Source organism: Typopeltis vanoorti, chromosome 10 (genome assembly GCF_054136105.1).
Source record: "Typopeltis vanoorti isolate ZY-2024b chromosome 10, IOZ_Tvanoo_1.0, whole genome shotgun sequence".
Classification (NCBI taxonomy): domain Eukaryota; kingdom Metazoa; phylum Arthropoda; class Arachnida; order Uropygi; family Thelyphonidae; genus Typopeltis; species Typopeltis vanoorti.
This window is the reverse complement of record NC_143558.1, coordinates 138107761-138134686: the sequence shown is the minus strand read 5'-3', so window position 1 is coordinate 138134686 and position 26926 is coordinate 138107761. Positions and strand designations below refer to the sequence as shown.

Below are 26926 nucleotides of genomic sequence, written 5' to 3'. Positions count from 1 at the left end.
CCCATTTCAAAATTGTAATTTTTTAAATGTTGAATCACATATTTATGAAAAGAAATAATTTTGTCTTCATATTCTTTTGGCATTTTTTGACTAATTTTTGTTTTTGTACGCATACAAAGTCCACTCTGTTTCATGAAACGGTAACACCATGACGCACCACCTTTAAAATCTTCAATGTTACACTCACAGGCTATTTTGAATGCATGTGTACAAATCATTTTTGTTGAAATGTCAATGCCATTTTGCCGATTTTCTTGCACCCATTTCAAAATTTTGGTCTCCAGTTCTGGATACTTCGCAATTTTTCCATGTTCCGTGCGCTTTTCATTACGCAAATTGTACAAAATCTCCTTCTGACCGTGCCAAGTTCTAATAATTTTTTCTCTGTAGGCGGAGGTCCAAAATGTCTTTCAGCTTCCCCATTCCCGTGTTCTTCCACATATTTTACAACTTGCAATTTGTAATTTGAAGTATATGAATGTCGCCTGTTTTTTTCCATCACTAAAATCTACGGGGAAATATCAAACTAAACACAAAATATCTCAACACGTCAACTCAATACTGATAAACATCGGTTAAGATATTAAGATATATTAAGATATACTCGGATAAGATATTATGAACTTGAATAGGGACTCCCCGTTCTTAGCCAATGACGTGCTAGAAGTTACGTGAAGGTCACGCATCAATTTGATTGCACAATTAACTGCCTACAAAGATCTTGGAACATAAAAGGGAGTGCGTATGACTTTGAAAAGAGGAAACAATCTTTACCTTCATTATATAAGACGCACCCCATTTTTAAGATGAATTTTTAAGGTAAAAAAGTACGTCTTATACACCGGAAAACACGGTAATTATGATGTTGAAATTCTTGAAGATACTTTCAGGCACAAATTTTGTTTGCTCACACTTGGATAAAGGATTAAACTAAATTTATTATATGGTAATTATGATGTTAAAAGGCTTTTTTTAACATCTAATTTTAACATTTTTTGCAGCTAATTTAATAAGTATTATTCTTTCATTTATGGGCCACAGCCCCATTACAGATTTAAAGATGTCTTTCTTAATCATGAAACTCACTCCATATTCATGCTTCTCTCCACCAGAATATACAAATGTAAAGTCATCTTTTTTCTAGTTTTCCAGTGTTAGGCTATCTTATTTCACTAATTCCCATCAGATCAACTTTCTAAGTCTTCTCATTTCCTGTATAAGGTTGTCAAAATTCCCTAGTTTATATAATGTTCTCACATTCCAAGTTCCAATATTCAAGACTCTGTTTCTTGCTTTCAAACAAGGAATATCAGATGCCGACCTTCCTTTTGGATTTAAGTTGTCATCATCAGGGAATACATTTGCAGCACTCATTTTACTTACAGTTTCAGTATCTGATTCCCTGTAACTATTCACAGCTTGGGACATTGCAGAGGTTCCAACTACCAAAGCATAACTTTTAAGATATTTCCGTTTCTCCATGGTTGACTATAGAATAGTAACGTGGTGAGGCCCCGATCTCTCCCACATCTGCAATAGCCAGCTAACTTGACTCATTCTGCCAGCCGCTGATCTGTATTCAGATTCTTCTGCCTGCCAGTTGTTTCACATTACTGTTGATATATGAATTCTTACACCAATGATGAAACAGCAGATGTCATTGCAGTCCTAACATCTTTGCCAGAGCCCCTTTAGTCAGCCATTTTTCCAAGGATCTCTTTAAGCCTTCACAGCTACTGTATCGGCCGAAGGCACAAGAAGTCCCCACCGTGCTTCACCTTACAAAGCAATCCTCTACTTTATGCTGCTTCCACCCTCCACAACCCACGTTGTGGATGCAGGGTTGTTCTCCATACCTAAACAGTACCTAAAGAGACAAGAAATTGAAAATCCACTCTTTCTATGCATTAAAATGTTAACACCTAAAACTAGGGCTATTTGTTTTATTGATCCAGCTTTTGTTCACAGAACTCAGTAATCTTCACTACAACTTTTTACTTTTAGCCACTGGCTATAACCATTATAAGACAGATGAAATAATGTCTATCCCCCCACATACACACACAATATATCTGCTGATCTAAGCCTTGGTTCTAAGTGGTCCAAAGTAGTCCAAATATTTTAAATAGCCCAAGTCCAAAACTTATCTACACTACACCATGCCAAAATCTATAAATCATCAACAAATCCAAATCTGATGTTGAAAGACAGAGAAGGTAAAAAAAGTCTTCTGCTCAAACAGCAGTAAAGCTGTGGTCCATTGCTAAGTTTACTGGATACACAGACTTCTTCCATCTCTATCACATTATAGTTTCATCATAATATCAACTAAAGGTAACAGTGACCTCATGGTACCACTCTTTTCCTCCAATCTTGTACTGACTTACAATTAAGGAAAATTAAATTACAGATGCCAAGAAATAATAATCTTGTATTACACTTGAAAGAAGGATTAAACAAGAATATAATTTCTTGGCATCTTTAATTTAATTTATAACCAAGTGAAAAAATAATAATAAATAAATAAAATCTTTCAACAATCAAGGAAAATAGCATCCCATTATACACAAATGATTTACCAGATGTTCCTCTGATCTCTGCCAAAAAGATATTAAAAAAAAAATTCTCAATAATCTGAATACTAATAAATCTCCTGGTTCACTGAATATCCCTTCCGCTGTGCTAAAAAACATTAAGAAATAACACCCATCCTTTATCGCCTGTCATAACTGTCAAACTTGTCTAACATCTACCTAATAGCACTTAAGCAAGTCAGTCACCACTAGCCAACTTCTTCACTATATGGAAGCTTATCAATTAATAGTTAACAAGAATATGGAACTCATCTAAACAATATTACGAACCTTTTAATGTAAGCCATGGAAAGGTTTGCTAAAATTCATTTAGTCAGTCTTCAGATTTCCAAGGCAATTGACTGAGGCCATTTTATTTAGTTATCTTATGGCTACCTTCCTGCCATTTGCAAGTAGGCCGTTTGCAACTTGCTTCATTGGTGCATTTCACGATGGATAATTTCCTCTCAGTGAATTTTTCCATTAATAGAAAGGTTATGTTCATTCATTCATATTCTTCTTTCTTCCTACACATTTATGACTTTCTCTCACTAATCTCAAATTGTAATCATAGTTTTGCTGATAAACTGCACACTTCATTCCTCATCTTCATTTCAGAAACCCTATAAATTCTACAAAAAGATCTTCAATAATCAATATTGCAAACACTGATCTCTTAATATTCTCCAGTGGAAAGATGATTTATTGAATTTCATCATGCAGCAAACACAATCCCATCTTAATTCTCAGCAGAAAGATCTTCCTTCACTGTTCCTTACTTTTGATAGCATTTAGATGCTATCAACAACATCAGCTTTCTCTTTTTGGGTTGATTTTCACATCTGGCTGATACCAGCACAAACGCATGACATACATAGCTATGTCAACTTCCAAAACAGTTTTTTTTCTTTCATTCAAGGCACCACTTCTTGTCTACACAACTCCTATCACTTTATAAATTCCAAATCTGGACATCCTTAGAACATTGTTTTGCATTTGCAGTGGCGCCCCAAAAACCTCCTCAAGAATGCTTGATGGTGTCCAGAAGAGAGGAAGTCCACTTAATAGATCCTCTCTTCCTCACAAATTCATTCTAATTGCTTTCTCACTGATGTTCTCAAGATTCTGTGTCATTTTTAAAAGAGCATTTTCCTGTGCACTGCTCCACTTGACCCAGATATTACTCCTTTAATCATGTAAAAACACACAAGTACTATTCAACATCAATACACAGTTTGGCTTCATAAAGAACTAACTTCTCATCCCTTGTTTCATTTCATCTAGCTTTGTTTTTTTTATAATCACTGAGGAATGCTTTTCCCAATCTAGCAGTTTAGGAAACATTAACAGACACCTCCTTTCTTCCCAATCACATGTCCACAGAGAGGCACTATTGTGTTATAGCTTTCATGGATCCACTCCCCTCTCATTCTCTCTTTTGATTTTTTATTTATAATAATAATTATGTTAACTGCTTATTCCTGGGATAACACTTTATAGATCAACATTTAAGGAAATAATGTGTTCTAGACATTCTCCTGATGCACACAAATAAAAAAGACTCACAAGTGAACCGTTCAAGACAATACCAATAAATAGTCAAGATCATTCTATGGAAAACCATATTTTAAAATTAAATAACACACACACACACAGTTTATTCTCACTGTACCTACTAGAAACCACGAGTTCTTTGTTATATTGGAAACATGGCACTGTGCCTACAGAGAGCTGCAGTCAGGAGTTTTCAGTAGTTTTTTTTTTACAGTGAATGAATTTGTTATGATGGTGTTACTATAGTAAGTTATTATTATTATTATTATATGACACTTCCAAGGAGTTCAATGATTCATTGTGGTAGGCTAACCTTCCAACTATTACCATCAATGCAGCCATCTACTTCCCGCTACTAGTATACACTGTCTATAAATTGTGTGTATGTGTGTTATCATGGCCAATTTCAATGTATGCAAGATGAAAAACCCAAGTTTCGGGAAGGGAAAAACCCTGCTACTTCTGTATGAGATTAGTTAACTCACCCTGATTAAAAAAGCCCATATAAAGATTCCTCTCATCAAAATGAGAATAGAACTCAGTTCTTTTCCAACTGAAGGGCACAACATACTGACATACTGTCCTTTCCAATTGCATTACAGAGACTGTAGGAAAAAAGTCACAACTAAGAGAAACTTGAGCCACTCCACAAACTGTATCAGAGATATTTGTAATAAGAATGCTTAAATTCTTACATATTTTATGTAAGATATGGGTTTAATGGCATGACTCACGCTAAACTTATTTATTGAAAACACCAATAATTTGACATATGTAACTTATTTTTTTTATTGCAAGTTTACTGAATGGAAATTATATTTTTAACATTAAGTTTGAGACCTCACAGCTCACAATTCTAACTACATAAATGTTTTATTAATAGTATTATCTTTATAATGTTGTATTGACTGCATGTAACATACATTTTTTTAATCATCCTCACATGCAAAATGTTGCAGAATCTAAAGCAAACTGATGGCCTATCCAACTTTGGTTTCAATAAAGTGGCCTCTTATGGTTTGTTTACCTATATTCTCACCCCTGATATCTAAATGGAATAATGGTGTTTTTAATAAATGCATTTAAATTAGGAGTTTCTAAAAATTTCATTGAACTTTTAAAATGTTTGTATGTATCTTCGAGGGATAACAACTATAATAGGTCATTTGTTGAAACCAAAGTTGCCCAAATATGCAGTGAAAATTAAAATATCATATTATATCAATATTATTAATTGATCTGAAATTAAAACTTACCCTTTAGAGTTTGTGCTTGTTTGCGTTTCCTTGAACTGCGACGAATAATGATTCCATCTAGTAGGAGGGAAGGGATTCAAAAAATAAATTACTATTATTATTATCAACAGAGACCTCCAGGGAGCCAAGGACTCATTGTGGGGGAAGGGGGGGCACAGCAGTTCACACACACACACACACACACACACACACACACACACACACACCAGATGTCATACGATAATTTTTTATATTGATTTTTTTTAATTTTTTTCAGTTACTTTTTTTTAATATTTTTTTATTTAAAACTCATTCACACTAGATGCACTCATTACTTCAACAGGCAAATTGTTCCACTTACTCACTGATCTGTGAGGGAAAAAACCTCGCTTTCATTCCATTCATAACTACACACAAACTTAACTTACATGGATACCCCTTGCCCTCTCGCCACCTTCCATATAACCAAAACTTTCATCATTCGATATCTATAACACTCTTTCAGAAATTTAAAAACCTCTATCACATCACTGTTCTTTCTCCTGTTTACCAATGTCTGCAGTCCACATGTGCTCAATCTGGCTTCATAATCTACATATCAATCCCAATATCATCTTACTCTTCTCTACATCCTTTCCACAGCTTCGTTATCCCTTGTGAACCAAGGAGACCAGATCTGCACACAGTAGTCTAGGTGCAGTAGTATCAAAGTCTTGCAAAGAGGCAAAATGACTTCCTTATCCTTCATTTCAACACTGCAGTTATCTTCTGGGTTGTACTGTAAATTTTGCAATATGACTTTGAATTTCAGTTTCCTATCCACCGCAACTCATCCCTAGCCTCATCAATTTCTTGTAACATAATCCCAACAATATGTGTCACTGGAAATCTCAACATGCCAAAGTGCATAACTTTACACTTATTAGCACTGAATTCCCAAACATTATTTGTTCACATTTCCAACCTATTGAAATCATTCTGAAGTTATGGATATCAGTAGCATCCCTGATTTCCATGCTTATCTTTCAATCATCAACAAGTATTGAACCTCTGTCAAGTGCTTCTCAATATCATTAATGTACTGATCTAAAATCAATGGTCCAAAGATTGATCACTGTGGAATGCCACTGCCACCTTAAATCTGGTAGTTTGAAGTTGTCGTCATTTGGTTAGACTATAAATTATATATTTAGTTTAATCCTTTATCCAAGTGTAAGCAAACAAAGTTTGCGCCTGAAGTATCTTCATGAATGGGGCAACTCGTGGTAAAGGTGGACAAAGCTTCACATCACTTGCCTTAGTATCCCATAATGCAAAGATTCACACCCACAATATACCACTTTCTGATACCTATCCATCTGCAACCAATTATCCAATCAAAAGTTGATATTCCAATCTGATATTCTCCAGTTTATGCAACAGCCTTTCGTGTAGTATCCTATCATATCCCATAGTAAAATGTATCCATTGCCTTTATCTAACTAAGCCAAAACATTATCTTAACTAAAAATTATAACTAAAACAAGACCTCCCTTTAGTAAAGTCATGTTATTCTTTTTAGAGTATAGCTTGTCTGTCAACCCATTTCTGTATGTGAGTTCTCTAAAATCTTCACCACCATTCCAGAGATACTAACAATTGGTAGTTTAGACACATTGTCTTTTGTACCACCCTTGTACAAAGGAACTATGATACATTATTTTCATTCTGTGGGATCTTTTCTGAGCTGAGACTCAAGTTATATAAACAAAGGTGAAACCATTTTGGCTGAGCATTCCTTTAGCACACGTGCTTATATCTCATCTGGCTCTATTGCCAAACGGATATTCAGGTTGTGTAACAGCTCTTGAACTTCATCCTTACACACCACTATCTCTTTATAGAGGTAGTGGTGTGTAAGGTATAGAGGTAGCATTGTGCACCACATTACATACACCTGGTTGACAGATCTTAGGAAAGTGAGCACTCATTAGCTGAATAATCTAATCTGCTTCTGGAACACACAAAAGTAACATCTATATTCACTAAAGTTATTCTTCCACATTCTTTTTTCATACTTGCAGCACAGTAATCTTTTGATTTGTCTTTAGCCTACACAGCCAGTTTCTTTTCTTACTACAATTTAGCTTTATGTACAATACTCGTAATTTTTCTGGCCTGTGTTTTATATATATAACTCCTCTCACTCATATTTCCACAATATTCCTTCCACACCACCTTCTTCTTATGGATAGCTTGATGAATAAGGTTGCATCTGCATTTCCCTAACATCCTCTTTGTTCTTTATTTCAAACACTAGAGACATATTCAGATACTGCCTCATTTAAGCACCTTTTCAAAGCTTTCCATGCAGTGCTGAAATCCTTCTCATTTAGCAACTGATACCATGGGATTAAAGTTAGTAGTCTCCTAAGTCTGCAATAATTTCTGGTTTTGTATTTCACCATGTAACCTGTCTTTACTGGAACATCTATATAGTTAGCTACTGCCCAGGACAGTACAACATGATCACTGTGACCAACTGGTGAAAAAACATTCACATTCTTAATTGAGACACCTTATGTTGTGATCAAATCTAGCCCTCTTTGTTCTCAAGCTGCTTGTTTCATGATATTTTTTAGTTGTTACACATCAAGATTCTCTTTGTTCATATCATGAGATTTCTCTTCTACCCAATCAATATTTGGATAATTTAAGTCACCTATAATGATATCCTGCTTAGTATCCATCAGGGCAAATTGGTGATGCAATTCATCACCCCTAGCAACTGAATTACTAGGTCTGTATCAACACTTCACTACATATTTTATCCTGTTAGCCTCGACTTTACACCAGATAGCCTCAAATGCACTGCTACATGGGACATTAGTACTGCTTTCAGTTTCTAACTTAAATGGAAACAAATCATCTGATATCATTAGTAGTACCTACCCTCCTTTTCTATCTCTTCTGTCCTTCCTAAAAATGCAATATCCTTTACACCAGTATCTCAACCTTTGTGAGACCGCAGCCCGGTAAATTCTTTTTTTATAAGATGAGGCCCATGTCCCAACAAATTTACTCGTAAATACCTTTCCAATTTTTTTTTAAAGTTCATACATTAAACTAATATAAGTATTAATAATTATGGCATAATCATAAAGAGTATTAGTACACTTATGTATACGGTGTGGCATGTTGACAAATATAAAATTACATTTAAATTAGTTATCAATCACCGGACTAATGAAATCTTGTAGCATATCGTAGTTTCCTCAGGCCAACATCATTAAATTAATTTGTGCTGATTTTCATTGACATCTGATCACCAAAAATTTATAATATTATTATAAGTACTTACGAGTAATGCAGACTTTTTCTCCTGTGTGCTGGTAGTTTTTTCCCTCCTTTTGTACATCCTGGAGATTGCTCTGTAGGCTAGAGGTAGATGAATCACTATTTGTTGCATCACAAACATCTTCAATATGATACTTCTTAACACCAAAATTAAACAAAGTCCCTTGTCTCTTATTCTTCTTCTCCTCCCTTCTACGTGTTTGGCCTACTGGCCTGATTTAAATGGATTTACATCTGTAGGCCTATTACTTTTAAAAAATCATGGCACTCTGGTTTCAAAACAAGCATTTACACACCGCAATACGAACTTGCAAAGAAAGTATTCAGTATTACTAGATTTGAGAACCAGATACAGACTACCTTGATCTTCAATTTCAATGGAAAAATTTTCTTTATACTTCCTTGCTAATTGGTCACTAACATTTGCAACACAGATGTTATTTCATTCAGTTTTCAGAACAGAGGATACACTGCCCACTGTTGTAATCAGCTTGCACGCAATTTTTAAGACAGGTAATAAACAGCGGTATTCCTTTTCCTGAATGTTAAAAGATTTCAATGTCTGAAAATTAACAATAATTAATGAATACTTCCATGTTTAAAAATACACAGCTTGGTCACTGACATCTGCTACACAGATGTTATTTAGGCTTTCTGGGTTTGAGCTTTCTGACACATTCACGAATATTATTCTCCTCAGAATATTTCCACTATAAAATATTTATTCATAAAAAATGCTTAAAAACTAAAACGACAAATTCCAGGAGAACTTCTCATGGCCCGGTATAATTGATGCCAGGGCCCAGTGGTTGAGAAGCACTGCTTTACACTCAATTCGGTTACAAAATCTGACTCTAAGCCATGCTTCGCTAATGCCAATAATCTTATGCCAAAACATATTCACCAAGGCAACAAACTCTCTCTCTTTGTTTCCAATGCTTTATATATAGGCATAACAAGTTACCTCCTAGCTTTTTCAATGTACTTTTATCTACAGCATACTCTGGTTGGGCAAATTTATCTTTTCCATCTACAGACACATTCAAAAACCCTGAACTCAAAACATACATTTCCATCTCCTTATTTGATTCATAACCATACTCAATGACATTCATATCACTGTCATGTTTGCATATCATAGCTTAACTTGCACACACACACATTCTCATTGTTCCTCCCATGATGATCCAGTTTCCCTGACTCTCTGCATTAGGTCTCAATCCAATTAATAAATTCTCCAGACTCCTGATGCCAAATCCATTCAAGTGCAGGCTATTCCTCTTATACAAATCTTTTCTACCATCAAACTCACTCCACACATTCAAAACCTCACATCCATTGTTTTCTACACAGCCTGTGCATTGAATCATTTGCTATCATAGCCATCCTGCTTAACTCAGTTCTGTTGTATCTAGGTAATAAGCTAATAATTTTTACTCCCTCACTTTTCTTTCTTGCTTCCTCAATAAACCTCTGATCTCCTGTTTCATGCCATATTTATCACTACTTAAATCATTAGTTCCAACGAGCAATTATTATAAGAAACAATAATTACAAAAATTGTTCATAATTAGAAACCTATTGAAAAATAATATTTTCCATTTTCAACCCAGGAAAAGTTTAAAAACTCATATGCTCTATAAGCATATAACATTGAGATATATATAACATGATTATAACATTAGTGTTTACACTCATTAACCTATAGACAGTTGGAGAACCTCACTGTAGCATGGATGTTTATGAATATCTATACGTGACTTTCATCATCAGTATTAGACTATCATTCTGCTTACTTAAGGGCAGAAGGGGTTTGAATAAGAAGGTACAGAGCAGGATATCCGGGTTATTTCCAGATTGAAAATGCTGGCATGACAGTATGCAGTCATTCATGAAATTCATATAAAGATTTGAGTAATTCGATGAAATGCTGCTGCTTAAAACAAATAATCCCTTCAACATATTTGCAAACAAATGCATACCAGTTAGTGCAGCTGGGTTTTTCTGGAAAAAGAGATAACTATGACTGCTGATTTGTGAATGTTAAAAATTAAAACCACATCTGGGCTAATACTGTGTTTTCCAAATGGAGGGAAAAAGTCTATGTTGAAGTAGGGAAAACAAAGCAATGTCCAAATAACAATTTCAATTGAAAATTCTGGGCAAACATGTTATACAGGATGTTCTGGGAGGAATATGCCAGCATATTCCTTTGCTAAATTTTTACCTATTCATAAACACACAAGGTGATTCCTTTGATAATTTTACCTGGTTTATTATTTAGATGATGCTGTTTGTTATTCATTTCTGGTTTAATGAAAGGAGATGCCTGGGAATAATAATTAAATACATTTTAATTATCTCTATTATTATACCTATATGTGTATCTTCCATTAAACCAAAACCTGAACCATTTTCCGTGTTACTAGACTGGTCACCTCTAATTGGCCTGCACTGAAGTTTATTCACGATCACCCACAAATACTTACCCTCATCATTTTCCACACTCCAGTGACTTTGATGTAGCACACAGATTGTAATCTCTTCATCCCAAATGATTATGCCTTAAATTTTGACACATTAACTTGGTATCCACATGTGCTTATTATCCAACCAACACGCTTGGATAAACTATGGCCATCGATGTTTGTAATTGTCTTTAGGTAGGAGATGAATTTCATTGTCCAGTGTGAGACCACTGCATGCTTATTGGAGGCCTGAAGTGGCTTGAAAAAATTATATGTTTGGTCTCTAGAACAGGGTTTCTGAACTATGTAAAAATCAATAAAAATATCAATATATATATATATATATATATAATTAATATAAAAAAAAATCCTTAGCCCACCAGCAGTACAAATGCATTATAGGTTTACAGAAAAACCTTTGGTGGGTGGGAGCTACATAAAAAACTAGACAGATCCCTTTAAATCATTTCCTATATTACTGTTATACAATTAAATAGCAGTAGCCTTCAGCATCCCGCTGGCTATCAATCTTCTCCTAAATTCAACTCTCCCATATGTTACTCTTTTTATGTCTATCAACATTTTTGTTATCCATATCAAGCTTCACATCTATCCCCCATTTGCTCCAAGTAACAGGTGGTATCTGGTATGCTGTCAAATGCCTCTGCATAGTCCAGTAGCATGCAGAAGCCACTTCCTTTATTCAACCATGCTATCCACATAGAGAATAATATTCCCATCCACCCATTCCTAAATTTTGCCTTTTACCAACTTCTCCAATACTGAAAGCACCACTCCTGAGATAGTGAATGGTCTATAACAAAACTATTTTGTTCTATTTCTATTTCCTTGGGATACCAGAGCTGTGAATAAAAATTTAACAGCATTGTCTGAGTAAGTGCCAACTCCCTTGCACATTTTTTGTAATAAACTGGCCAATATCCCATTTAATCCCTTGGCCATATTCAAATTAAGATTGTACAACACCCTCTAGGCACATTCAATTCATCTACCTATATTCTCACTTTTAGCTCCTGTTTAACTTCAATATTTCTATCTGGATGGTGGAAATATTGCAGTTATATCCTCGCAGAGTGATCGCACAGTAATCCAACTTTTTGTCTGCTTCTGTCACCTCTATGACATAAGAACACATTAAAGTTACCCACCCATAGTCATTCTTCCCCATATTCATCATGTAATGAACAAACTCTTCTGGATTTCCTGTCACGAGTTCAGCTAGTTTCCTCTCATATCGAAAAGTTATCTGCAAGGACAGAAGAATCATGCTAGACTCAATAAGTCAAAGAGACAAAAATCATAACAGTTTCTGAAAAGCAAGTAAGTTGACATATGTATACTGCTGGTCATCAACAGCATGAGAGAAAAATATATAAAATATGAAGCTATGTGTAAAAAACATCTAAACCATAGTGATTAGAATACTTGAGTAAGACATGGAAGATAAATAGCATGAGGATGAGAAAATATTCTAGAGATTATGGAAACAAAAAAGCTTAGAAATGGAAGGAAAATTACTACAAGAGTAATATATAATATAAGTAATATAACAGGAGCACTTGATGGATGGAATATAGAGAATATGATAGTAATGGTTGGTACAAATGACCTGATAGATATTAAAAAAAACAGAAAAACTGAAGATAGAGATATTCTAGGTGTGTGGAATAATTATTATCATCATTATGTAGTCTATGTACTGAACAAAGGAAGGTATTCAACAGTGCAACTCATCATCTACAAGCTCTGCTATCTACTGCCCACTAACAGTATTTTCACATTTGTATGAAGGATATAAAACTTGAGTTCCTGGGAGAGAAAGCCTGCTACCTTCCAGATGAAACTGACAAACTCACCTTCAAGTAAAATAGTCCATATAAAGATTTATAAAGGGGGGAGGGGGTGCTTAAGGGTCAAAGCTGTATAACTGAGCAGAGACCTCCACATAGCCTTTAAAGGAATGCGGAGAACCGACCAGGGCTTCTGACCTAATGTCCAATCCTCACCTTCTCGTGGTGCACCCTGTTGGGTATCTACTTGAATACTGAACGAATGAGGATGGGCTGGCAATTTGGGATTTAGCCGACCAAATTGTATTCTTATTGGGTAAAGCAAAATAAAAGAAAAATGATGGTATAACATGAAAAAATTTCATGACAGCTGGGGCATCGCCCAGTTAAACAAGGCCCCCATTGTTTTCGCCAGGGAACCAGGGTGAACAACGAAAAGTCAGCTACTGGAACAAATCTGAAAACACGCCCCAACTCAAAATCACCAGAGTTAAAGATCGGTACTATCAACATAAGAAGCCTGAATGGCAAAGAAATGGAGCTAGCTGAGGAATCAGATAAGTACCAGATCGACATAACAGGGGTGACTAAAAAAGACAAAAACTGGCGAGATCTTTTTGAGCAATAATTACAAAATGTTATATTCAGACAATGACAATCAAGGAAAAGAAGGAGTAGCCATAGTATTCAACACAAAATATGAGGCTAATCTTCTTGAATGGCAGTCAGTCTCAAGTAGAGTAATGTGGGCAAATATGAGAATGGGGTACTGGACAATGAGACTTATTTGTGCCTTGCTCCCACAGAAGGTTCTACTAAGGTAGAACTGGAGGAATTTTTTAAGGCTTTAGAAAAAGCAACGGACACAATGAAAAAGGAAAAGTTGGACCTTGTTGGGGATCTAAATAGCAGAGTAGAAAATGATTGTGAGACACACAGAAATATTTTGGGAAAATTGGGAGAAAAGAGCAAAGCTAATAATAATGGCAAATATCTGTTGGATTTCTGCTCAGGACATGGACTGGTTATTACTAACACCATGTTCCAACATAAAAATGTGCACAAATTCACATGGAGAGAAGAGGCAAGGGATAAGAAAAGTCTCATTGACTATGTTATTGTTGATAGTGATGTTTTCTCCTTGGTGCAGGGTACCAGAGTATACAGAGGATTTGAAATTGGAAGTGATCACTATTTAGTCTTGAGCAGGATAAAATTTGAATTTCATATTGAAAAGAATAACATGTAAGAAAGTTTTAAAGCAAATAAAAGTTGAGCAGCTCTCAGATGTGAACTGTAGACTAAAATACACAAAGATTATTGAAGAAAAAATGAAAGAGTTTGAGAACAGGAATCAAACCTTGGAGATTCAGTGGCAAACTCTGAAGAAAACATTGATTGATTCTTCCAGAGAGGCATGTGGTGAGGTGGTCTGAAAGGATAAAAAAATCAGAACTCCGTGGTGGACACAGGAAGTTAAAGAGGCAGTGAAGGAAAAGAAGAAAGCATATCAAAAGTTCCTGCCAAATAAGTCTGCTTGTGCTCTTAGAGAATACAGAGACAAATGCAAGCAAGCTAAACACTGTGTGAAACTAGCTAAACAAAAGTCATGGGAGGACTTTCGCAAGAATATAGAAAATAAATATCAAGAAGGTGGCAAAATATTCTGGAGGTTGTTGAAGAAGCTAAAGAATGGAGGAAAGAGTGCTGTAAAAGGAGTTAGAGACGATAAAGGTGACATGAAAACGGGAGAAAAAGATATCCTTGAAGTATGGAGTAATTACTTTGAAAAAATGCTAAATGAAACAAGCAGTGATGACAGCACAGCGGTAAAAAACACTGACCAGGCATGCAGTCAGGAATACATATCCATACATGAAGTAGAAAAAGCCATCAAAGGCATGAAATGTGGAAAGGCAGCAGGAGTAGATTATATTCGACCAGAAATGCTGAAGTATGGGGGTGTTACTCCCTCATACCTTAAGAATGTAGAATTCCCAGTTATCATGGTGCAACATGAAGAGAAAATAAAATAAAACCCCTGTATAATAGCTAATAGACAAATTATTTAAAGAAAGAAAATATTCTTGCATCGAAGTAAAATATATAAAAAAAAAAGGTGTTTGTTGAAATAACTATTAAAAGAAGGAATATATTAGTGTTGTGATAAAAAACAAAAAAAATTAGCTAAGTAAGACAGAAAGGATTTATTATTATTATTATTCAGGCCTCCATGGAGTTGAAAGACTCATTGTGGGAGGTCCTTCCTAAGAACATAAAGTCTGTCAAGACTCATCAAGGGGAGGTTCCCCCTAAGAAACACAAAATCTATCATACCACTCCTTAAACTCATTGACCGTTCTCACCCTCACCACACTATCAGGCAATGCATTCCACGGCTCAACTACCCTCCATGCAAAGAAACCACTCCTCACCCTCTTGCTCACAGTTTCCTTTCATAACTTCCAGGGATGGCCTCTTGTCATTACTCCTTCAACTAAGTGAAAGAACTCCCCAATGTCAACCCTGTAACCACCTCTCAACAGTTTAAAAGTCTCAATCATATCACCTCTCCTTCTTCCATCTGCCAAACTCTGCAGTCCACATTCCTTCAGCCGATTCTCATAACTATCCTTGTACAGTCCTGAGACCATCTTTGTCATCCGTCTTTGTATCTTTTCCACAGTTAATTTATCCCCTTCAAATCCTGGTGACCAAATCGGAGAACAATAATCCAAGTGTGGTCTGATCAGAGACTTATACAACGGAATGATAACCCTCTTATCTCTGCAGGTCAGTGTCCTTCTCATAATTGCAGCAATTCTCTGTGTTACCTTCACCACCTTTGCAATATGTCCCCTAAACTTCAGGTTTCTATCAATCATCAACCTCAGATCTCTTGTCTCCCCAACTTCCTCCAGTATAACTCCTCCCATAGAGTATGTAGCATCCCATCGATGTTTCCCAAACCTCAAGACCTTACATTTTGCTGCATTAAACTGACACCCCCATTCATTTGCCCATCTATCTAGCTTATTCAAATCCTCTTGCAGGGCTACCACATCTGCACTATTACTAATAATCCTTCCGAACTTCACATCATCTGCAAACAACTGAATATCCCCTTAAAAATCCGCTAGCAATGTCATTGATATAAAGGTTAAACAATATAGGTCCTAGTACTGAGCCCTGTGGGACCCCACTTGTAACCTTCTGTCTCCTTGAAACTGCTCCACCATACACAACTCTCTGATACCTATCAGACAGCCAATCCTGAATCCAGTTGACCAATCTGACATCCAGACCCATGTGTTGCAATTTAAATATCAGCTTGTCATGTGGCACCGTGTCAAATGCCTTTGCTAAGTCTAAGAAAATTGCAGTATATGCCTTTCCCTCATCTAATGTTCTTGTAACTTTATTATAAAAGGCTAGCATATTGCTAAAACAAGAGTGCCCTTTCACAAATCCATGTTGACTCTCACAGATAACGTTACCCTCATCTGCCCAGTGCTGTATACGGTCCCTCACTACTTTCTCCAAGATCTTAACAACTACTGATGACACACAGACTGGTCTATAATTAGACACTTCCAGTCTGTTAACGCCCTTATGCAATGGCACTATCTTACCTTCCTTCCATTCCCTGGGCACCTTTGCCGAAGCCAGACTTTCATTGAAAAGCCACGTTAAGGGCACTGTCAGTTCCCCAGCACATTCTCTCAAAACATGTGGTGAAATACCATCCAGTCCAAAAGCTTTATTGACATCCAGAGTTCTCAGTATCTGAAACACACTCTCCTCCTGTACCTCTAAACCTTGAACCTGCCCTATCCCTCTAGCATTAAAAGTGACTCCTCTAGGATGAAATACTTCAATAAAGTGGTCAACGAACAATTCCACTATGTCCTCTGCATCAGTCACTCTATTCCCATTTTTATCCCACAATATCATTCTTCCACAGTCATTTCTCCTCCTACTGGCCACATAGCTAAAAAATTCCCTAGGATTTTCTTTGGATCTTAGGGCCAATCTCCTCTCATATTCCAGTTTCGCTTTCCTTACCACACTAGTCACTCTTCTGGCCTGTGTCTTATATTCCTCATGCATCCTCTCTTCACCATCTCCTTATATCTCTTCCATAGCCTCTTTTTCACATGCAATTCCTGTTTAATATTGTTTGTCATCCACTTTACTCCAAATTGTGTCCTCTTCTTCACTCGTGGTATACAACTTACCATTGCTGCTAACAAATATTCTTTCACAATTTCCCACGCACTAACGATATCCCGGCCTTCCAATTCCTTTCTCCATAAAACTTCCCAAAGTTGACGTCTAAGACTATAATAATCACCTGCATTATAATTCCACATAAGTTCCCGTCTCTTCGATACTCCTGCATGTCTATTCATTTTCCAAGTTAAAACCATATGGTCACTCTCTCCAACTGGTGGGAGAGATGTCATCTCAGTTATTATCAACTCTTCTGATGCTATAACCAAATCTAAAACTCTTGAACCGCTTGTTCCCTCTGTTACATGTTGCTTAAGACATTTGTCCCTCAAGAATTCTAGAAATTCCATTCCACTATTGCTACATGCATCTTCCTCTCTCCAATTTTAGTCATAAGAAATTGTATGTGAGAGGCTAGAGAGTAAAATATTAAGTAAATTCTTAAAAATTTGGAAGGGGGATTAATTTAGAGGCTAGCAAAAATAAAAAAAACAATAGACTATCGCTCAAGGCCAATTCCTGGATTTTAGACATTGTCACAGGCTCGCCAACCAAAGGATGTTTGGCAGAAAAACGCCACCCTAATTGGTCGGTGAAGTTGAATCAAGTAAGGGGTGGAGAAAAGAAATTAAAGAAGGTGCCATTAGATGTCAAGGTATAAAAGGGTTAGAAACCCCCCCCCACACACACACAAAGGCTTTTTCCCAGATAGTTTCTTCACGAGCTCCTTCGTATAGATTTTCACGTGGTTTTCCTGAGTGGCGGGATTGGAGTTATATCTCCGTCGTTACAACAAGGAAACAAAAGTGAGCAGGATTTCGATTCCATATTTCCTATGGTAAGAAACAAGGAATGCCATTTAGCTAAAGGAAAGAAGGTATTATCTATGTGTTTCATCATCCAGTGACAACTACGAAAAAAGGAAATCTGTAAAGAAGTTGGTGCCCACGTGAAGAGTTTCACAGCCATTGTATAGATGATTCAAAGTGTGTCCTTAATTACAAAAAGTTAAGATCACGTAAGCACAGTTCAATGTCAAAAGAACTTAGGGGTGACCGATTATAGGAGAGATTATACCAGGATAGTTCAATCGGAAAAAGGTAGAGGCCAATATAGAAAACAGAAGAGAAAAGGTACTGTAAAAATCTCATGTTAACTAAAAATCGTCTGTGATTGTAATCATTATTCTATTACTGAACTGTTGAAGAGACTAAGGAAAGTTATACTAAGACTTTAGTGCATGACTGATTATAATGAAAGTATGCTTGTTATTATTAATATTATAGAAGTAATTATGTGTCCTGAAATTTATGCATGTGTATTGTAAGTTATTAGAAAGTTTTAAATGTCAAAGTTATGTGTTAGTACAGTGAAAGGATAATTTAATCTACGTAGTTTTGGATAGTTAAATAGAGTGAATTGATCACATATGTCCATGTGCTACAGCATATAATGTACATTCAGACTAATATAGGGTTAACTAAGATGTTAATTAGATCTGGGATTATACACATGATTTTATGTGTTGAATTTGTTATGGCGGCATGATCGTAATACCCATATAGGATCATAGCCAAATTACTTGTGATAAGCTAGTGTTAATTTGTAAATGTTTTCTTAGCATTGAATTGAATTATATTAGAAACTGAATTGTACCATGCTAAGAGTTTAATAAACCTTGGTTCATTGATAAAACAGTTGTCTGAAATTGCTGCTCAATGCACCACTTGAAAAACGTACGAACCTAATCATGCAGAAATTGATGTGTTAAAAACGAGAAAAAGTGTCACGACTGCAATATTGTTTCACATTCAGAAATATTTGAGTAATTGCTCCTTGTTTTTGTATTTAATATCTCAAACTAAATGTCCCAAAAGGCACAGTATAATATAAATATTAGGGACACTAAGGGGAGAAATAGCTTAAATATTTGTATTTTTGGGGTGATATCTCGTGCATAGATAATAGTAGAACATAGATAAGTAGAATTTCACTAGATAGAATAAAAATCATAAATTGGGACACAACAGTGGTATAAGAGTCTTACAGTGGCTGTGCTGCATAGTTCAGAAAGCCTGGATAGAGGGACGAATTACCGATGATTGGAGTAGAGCTCTCATAGTACCCATATATAAAAAAGGGAAATAAAACTGAATGTGAGAATTATAGAGGTATTTCCCTATTGAGTGTTCCTGGCAAGATCTATGCAAGCATACTTGAGAAACGGTTGAGAAGAATTGTGGAAGAAAAGCTTGGTGAAGAACAAGCTGGATTCAGGCCAAATAGAGGCTGTCAGGATCAGATCTTCACTTTACGACAAATAGTCGAGAAAGATGGGAATATAACAAAGATCTGTATTTGAGTTTTGTCGATTTGTAAAAGGCATATGACAAGGTGCCAAGAGAGAAGCTATTCAATACGCTACAGTTATATGGTGTCAATGGGGCATTATATCAAGCAATACTTGGTCTTTATTTGAGTTGTAAATCAGCAGTTAGGATTGAAGGAAGTACAGGAAGATGGTTTAATGCTAAACACGGTATGAGACAGGGATGTACATTATCCCCTCTGTTATTCATTATTTATATGAATCATATTATGAAAGAAAGTGGTATTAAACCTAATATCAAAATTAGATATGTTAGCTTTCTGCTTTATGCAGATGATGTTATACTTCTAAATAAATGTGCTACAAGTTTGTAAGATTCCCTGACCAAACTGAATAACTGTTGTAATAGATTTGGTATGATGGTCAACAATAAAAAGACAAAGACAATGAAAATGGCAGAAATGTTGAAAATCTCAACTGCATTGTGAATGGAGAACCTGTGGAATAAGTACATTTCAGCTACTTAGGCACGATTTTTAGAGAAGATGGTAAATTAAATATGGAAATAGACAACAGCATCAACAAAGCTGGTAAATTGTAGGAAGTCAATTGAATAAATTCATATGGAATAAGAGAGAAATTAGTCAGAAGACTAAATTAGCTGTATACAAGACAGTGTTCAAACCAATTTTAACTTATGGATCTGAGAGCTGGTTCAGAAGTAAAGCACATAACCAAAGACTAGAGACTGCAGATATGAGAGCCCTAAGAAAGATTAGAGGCGTGAACAGATGGCATCAATGGCATTATCATATTAAAAACAAGGATATTAGAAAAGAACTTGACATTGTCAGCATCCAGGAATGCACTAGCAGAGCTAATCTCAGGTGGTATGGTCACTTAAACAGAATGGGAGAGGAAAGATTAGCAAAACAAGTGTTCTCAGCCAGGTTGGCAGGAAAACGACCCAGAGAAAGACCAAGATATAGATGGACTGATATGGTACAAAGTGCCTTAGACGATAGAAATATAAGATCTGATAATGTTGGAGTGTTGACAAGTAGCAGACTGATTTGGAGGAAAATTGTAGATAGGAAGTTAGTAATGATGTAAATTTTTCATATAGTACTATCATATCCTGTACACCCCTTGAGCGTACATGGCAGGAATTTGATGATGATGATGAAATATTCCAATCCCAATTATGATGAATTGTTTTGGAGCTGGGTTTGAGGCTATCTGGTTAAATAACGTGCTTCTAGAAAGCTCCTAAAAGATCTACATTTTTTTGATTTGTTGATTGTTTTTTTTGATTTGATGGTGTGTTTTTGGTGTGATTGTTGTACTACAGAGTTTTATAGCATAATTATAGAAATAATTACGAATTAAATACAAATTTGTTATTATTAGACCTTAGAGCAGTACCGGCAGAAAACATGGTGGCAGCTTTGCCATTCCATGATTTTAATTTAGACTTTAGTTGTTTCGTTAAGTGTGAGGTGTGCTATATGTATTCTTTCGATTACATAAATGATTTGTGGATGTTTAGGGTGGGTGGAAGGAGTGTGTGTGTGTGTGCAAAGTGCGACCTGAACGAGGAATTGATGAATGCAAATAAGAAATTGATGACAGATAGTAGCAAGAATGTTGCGGAGAAAATGAGTGCACATTTGAAAGAGAGGCAAAAGAATGTTAAAAAAAATCAGTAAAAAAGAAAATGAGTAATATAAAATCCGTAACAGATGTTACGGATTTTATATCCGTAACATCTGTTATGAATGAATGAATTGAGAAAATGAATGAAACTGGAAACGGCGTGATGAAGGAATCACGCCATTTCCTTCATCACGCCGTTGAAAGTGGCAGAAGGAAACAAAATTGAGAGAACAAATGAAACTGGAAATGGCATGATGAAGGAATCAAAAGTGGAAAAAAAAATGAAAGAATGAATAAATGATAGCGAAAGTTGGATGCATGTTGGACCAAAAGTACGGAAACACAGAAGGTTGAATGAGAATGAAAGTGAGAAGAGGGTATCGAGAGTTAGAAAATTAGGAAGATTGAATGATAGAGAAAATGTGACACGAGATTCAGAAGTTGAATTGGACTGGATGAGGAAAGAGATGAAATGGATGCGGAATGAAATTAAGAAAATTTGGGTAAAAAATATTAAAAAAATCATGATGGCACAAAAGAGTTAACGAAAGATGAGCAAGTGGCATTGTATGGCGACTCCATTATTAAAGGTGTGCAGGATTATAAGATGCAATAAGGTATGGATATTATTTCTGGGAAAACTCCCATGTTACTCCTCTTAACAAACTATTATATTTATGGCTATTTGCCTGCTTCTGTTTAAGACTGCCCCAGTTTAAATGCCAGTGGCTCTTTTCTCACGGATTCTTGGGGCATTGTAGATGTATATTTATCAATAAATGTATGTTGCATAGAGGACAAGAAATTTGCACATACCTTTTTCTGGGTGTTGTGGCTCTTCTTCTTTCGCGTTGTCCAAACTACTGTGTGTGTGTGGGGGGGGGGGATTTTGGCAAGTGGGAGAATTGAAATAACAAATAGGAAAAAAACCGGGTTTTTTTGGATAGCATATATATACATATATATTATAATGGATGGGCAGAGCATTTTTTATATTTATATGAGGTGGGAAAGGGTAAAAAGGGTTGAAAACAGCAACTGATTTTTAGAGGGGGGGAAAGGAGGTTGACGAGGTGCTCTCCATTTGGACTATTCCTGGTCGTCGTCTGAACACATGGAGGAAGTGGATGATAGTCGAAATGGACCGCACCCTGTCAACCCCCCCCCCCCTCTAAAATTCAGTTGCTGTTTTCAACCCCTTTCACCCTTTCCCGCCTCATATAAATATAAAAAACGCTCAGCCCATCTATTATAATATATATGTATATATGTGTTATCCAAAAAAACCCGGGTTTTTTCCATTTGTTATTTCAATTCTCCCACTTGCCCAAATCCCCCCCCCCACACACACACACACAGTAGTTTGGACAACGCGAAAGAAGAAGTGCCACAACACCCAGAAAAAGGTATGTGTAAATTTCTTGTCCTCTATGCAACATATATTTATTAATAAATATACATCTACAATGCCCTAAGAATTAGTGAGAAAAGAGCCAATGGCATTTAAACTGGGACACTCCTAAACAGAAGCAGATAAATAACATAAATATAAATGCATAAGGTATGTTTTCCAGGAGGTAAAATGAGTAGCATGATTGATGCATTGGATATGAGGATTAAAAAAAGTAAAGGAGTTAATGGTTTTAATCGGTATGAATGATTTGATAGATGACAAAGAGAGCGTCAGAATGGATATCAGGTGGCTGCTTAGAAGGATAAGAGAATAGTGTGACAGGAAGGGTGGATAGCATGTTGCCTAGGTATGACTGTGGTGAGATGAAGTGGAGAGCAAGGATTATGAATGATATGATGGCAGAAATGTGTGAGGAGATGGGAGTGCAGTTTGTTAATGTGTGGAATAAGTTTGATGGATGAAGTGAGCTGTATGGGAGCGATGGCCTGCATTTGAGTGGTGATGGTGTGAGTCGCTCGGAGAGACTGCTGATGGAAGGTAGAAAAGTGAGTAGAGAATAAATCGGATCTGCTCTTTCACATCACGGGAAGGGATGTGGAAGAGCAGAAGAGTAAGATAGGAGAGACTGAAGAGGTGGTTATGAACAAAGAAGTGAGTGGAATGAATATAGAAAATAAGAGAATGGGTGTGCAAGAGGAACAGGAAAACCGGGAGGCTCAGGGTGGACAGGGGTACACAGCATGAGAAAGGTGGATGCTGCAAGAGGAGGTGAGAGCATGTGCTGAAAGGGATGGGATGACCTGGGATCAAGAGGAAACAGTTGGATTGAAAAGGATTTTAAAATGAATAAGCAGAAAGGGAAATGGCCCCAGTCGAGCATTGAGAGATCACATCGAGTGGGTGGTATCAGTGGAACTATCTGTAGATCCAGAAATGAGCTGTTGTGTTTGTATACAAATGCTAGAAGTATAAGAAACAAGGCAGATGAAATGGTTGCATTCATTGCATCTGTTCACCCAAAGATTGTCGGAATAAGTGCGACATAGTTGGAAGAGGACGACATCCTGACAGGAACAGAGATGGAAGGGTATGATGTGTTTTGTGAGGATAAAAAGGGTAAAAAGGGAGGGTGAGTGCTATTGATGATAGAGAAAGAGTTATGTCCATGCAAAGTAGAGATGCAAGAGTGAAATAGTGCCAGTGGTTTTGAGGCAATATGGTGTGATAGAGGTGAATGGAATCAAATACTTGGTTGAATGTTGTTATAGACCAGGAAATCTGGGTGGTGATAATGAAATGTATATTCAAATTAGCCAAGAAAATAAGTAAAGGGTGATCATTATGGGTGATTTTAATTATGGCAATATAGACTGGAATGATGAGATAGCAACTGGAAGTAAAGAAAATGAGTTTCTTGAGTGTTTGAAGGATAACTGCCTCAGACAGTATGTGACAGAGGGCACGTGAGGATTGAGGGTCTTGGATGTGGTCATCTCATCAGAGGATGTAATTATAAATGAGGTGCCAAATCATCCACCAATTGGTAAGAGAGTGACCATGAGGTGATTACCTGTGTGGTTGCCAGCAGTGTGAGGATCTCTGTGAGAAAAGGATATATGTGGAACTACAAGGGGAGTGATTATGAAGAGCTCAAGAGAAAGCTTGTGGGTGTAACATGGAATGAGGAGTTAGCTGGAAAAGAGATCAATGTAGCTAGGGGATTTTCAAAAAATATCTACTATACTAGAGATTAAGCATGAGATAGAGAGAAAGGGGGCATTGTGGAGACAGCATAAGTGAAGTGGATATAACCAATTCCATGAGATTTACAAAGACCAGGCAAGGAGGGTAACATGGTTGGTAAGTGTAGCTAAAGAGAGGTATGAACAGCAGTTAGCTAATGAAGCCAAAAAGAATCCTAAGGAGTTCTTTCGATATGTAGCCAGCAAAAGAAAGAATGATTATGGAAGGATGACATTGATTGTAGAAAATGGTATAAAGCCAGCTATTGCGGAATAGTCACTTAATGAACAGTTCATACAGGTCTTTCAATCTTGTGAATGTGACTTCTTGGAGAGATTGAGAGCAGTAAATGATGAGGAGGAGAGACTGACTGTAAGTAAGCAAGAGGTGTATGGGGAGTTGAGTAAACTAGATGTTAATAAGGCTATGGGACTTGATAATATATATTGCCACGTATTCCGAAGGAATGTGCCAGGGAGTTGACACTTATCTTGACATATTTTTTTAATACGAGTCTTGCACTCAGTCAAACCCCTAAGGAATGAAAGGAGGGCAAGATTGTGCCACTTCATAAAGGAGGTGATCGAACTCAAGCAGTAAACTATAGGCCTATCTGTGTGTCAGGTGTTGTGGTTAAGTTGTTCGAGAAGCTTCTGAGAACTAGGATCCAGAGTTCAGTTGACAACAATGGTATCATCTTTAATGGATAGCATGGATTCGCTAAAGGGAGGTCATGTTTTAGTAATCTACTTACTTAGTACAATAAAGTGACTGCTTCCTTGGACAGAGGAGAAGCATACACAGTGATATACTTGGATTTCGCAAAGGCTTTTGATAAAGTACCTGATGATAAATTGATAGTCAAACTGGAGCGGATGGGGTTAGATATTAGATTGGTGCATTGGATAAGAGATTGGCTGTCTGATAGGTATCAACAAGTTGTGTATGGGGGAGCGATGTCAAGGAAAAGGAAAGTCACTAGCGGAGTGCCTCAAGGATCTGTTTTAGGGCCATTACTGTTTTTTAACTAGTATGTTAATGATATAGGTGAAGATTTGGATGGAGATATTCAGTTGTTTGCAGATACTGCAAAATTGGAATGAACCATGAAGAGTAGTGAAGATGTTGTGATCTTGCAGGAAGACTTGAATAAATTGAGTGATTGGGCACGGAAATGGGGATGCAAGTTCAATGTTGCAAAATGTAAGGTTTTAAAATTTGGAAAACAAAGATGGGATGCAGAATTTATGCTTGGTGAGGATACATTGTTGGAGGTGGAAGAAATATGAGATCTGGGGGTGATAGTGGAAAAGGATCTGAAATTTAGGGGACACATAGCCAAAATTGTGAAGACAACACAAAGGCTTCTGGGAATGATGCGGAGGACACTGACATGTAGAAGTAGGAAGATTTTTGTTCCATTGTATAAGGCTTTGATTAGGCCACACATTGACTATTGTGCCCAGATTTGATCACCTGGTTTTCAGAAGGATGAAGAGATGTTGGAAAGGGTCCAAAGGCGACTGACTAAGGTAGTTTCTGACCTCTGGAATGTCGAGTATGAGGAAAGATTGAGGAGAAGCAAATTGCAGAGTCTGGTGGACAAGAGGAAGAGGGGAGATATGATAGAGACCTACAAGTTGGTAAGGAGTGTTATAGGATCAATGCTGGAGAAGTTCTACAGACAGAAAATAGTGGGAAATCGGGGAAGAACCAGAAGTCATCCCTGGAAACTGTATAAAGAAGGTTTGAATAGGTAAGTGAGAGGCAGGTTTTTTTCGTGTGGAGTTGTAAATGATTGGAATGCCTTGCCTGAGAGTGTGGTGTCTGCAGGGAGTTTGAATGTGTTCAAACCACAGTATGATGAGCTGTGTGTGTGTGTGTTAAAAGGACCTCCCAGATGAGTCTTTGACTCCATGAAGTCTTGGGTAATAATAATAATTTCTTCTGTAGTTGTTAAGATTTTCGAGAAACTGGTAAGAACACTCACATACAGAATTGGGCAAATGAGTGCAATAATATTTATGCAGACCAGCATGGATTTGTTAAAAGGTGCTCTTGCTTTAGTAATTCGGTTACCCTTTACAAATGAATAATATAAGCAGTGGATGACGGTAAGGCATACATTCATGCCACATGACAAGTTGGTTTTTAATGTGCAGTGTGTTGATTTGGATAACAGGTTAATTGACTGGATTGGTAATTGGCTTTCTGATAGACACCAGAGTTGTAAATGGGTGAGCAGTATCAGGAAGTAAGAAATTTACAGGTGTAGTTCCAGAAGGTTCTTCAGTTCTGGGACCATTACTATTTATTCTTTATGTTAATGATAATTTCATCAGATTACAGAAGATATTCAGTTGTATGCAGATGAAGTGAAACATGGGAGAGTAATAGTAGAGTTAGTAGTGCTGATGTTTTGCCTATTCAAGAGGGATTCAAATAAGCTAGAAAAATGTAAAAGAATAGAGATGATCAGTTTAATGCAACCTAATATAAGTAAGTGATCTTGGAGTAATTATAGAAATATGAAGTTCACTGGACACATTTCAAAGGCTGTAAAGTGATCTCAAA

The 26926-nt window shown here is 36.6% G+C and overlaps 1 protein-coding gene across 4 annotated transcripts in view; it reads right to left on the bottom strand.

Moving 5' to 3' along the window:
* Positions 1 to 26926, bottom strand: part of LOC150102833 (uncharacterized) — a 630466-nt gene that overhangs the window by 464110 nt on the left and 139430 nt on the right. For 3 of the 4 annotated variants that reach the window (XM_090398795.1, XM_090398798.1, XM_090398797.1), the window contains exon 5: positions 5384 to 5440. The exons of the other annotated variant lie outside the window; for it this stretch is intronic. In XM_090398795.1, the coding sequence (XP_090254921.1) occupies positions 5384 to 5440 (57 nt within the window). The remainder of the gene's footprint in view (positions 1 to 5383; positions 5441 to 26926) is intronic. 4 annotated transcript variants of the gene reach the window in all.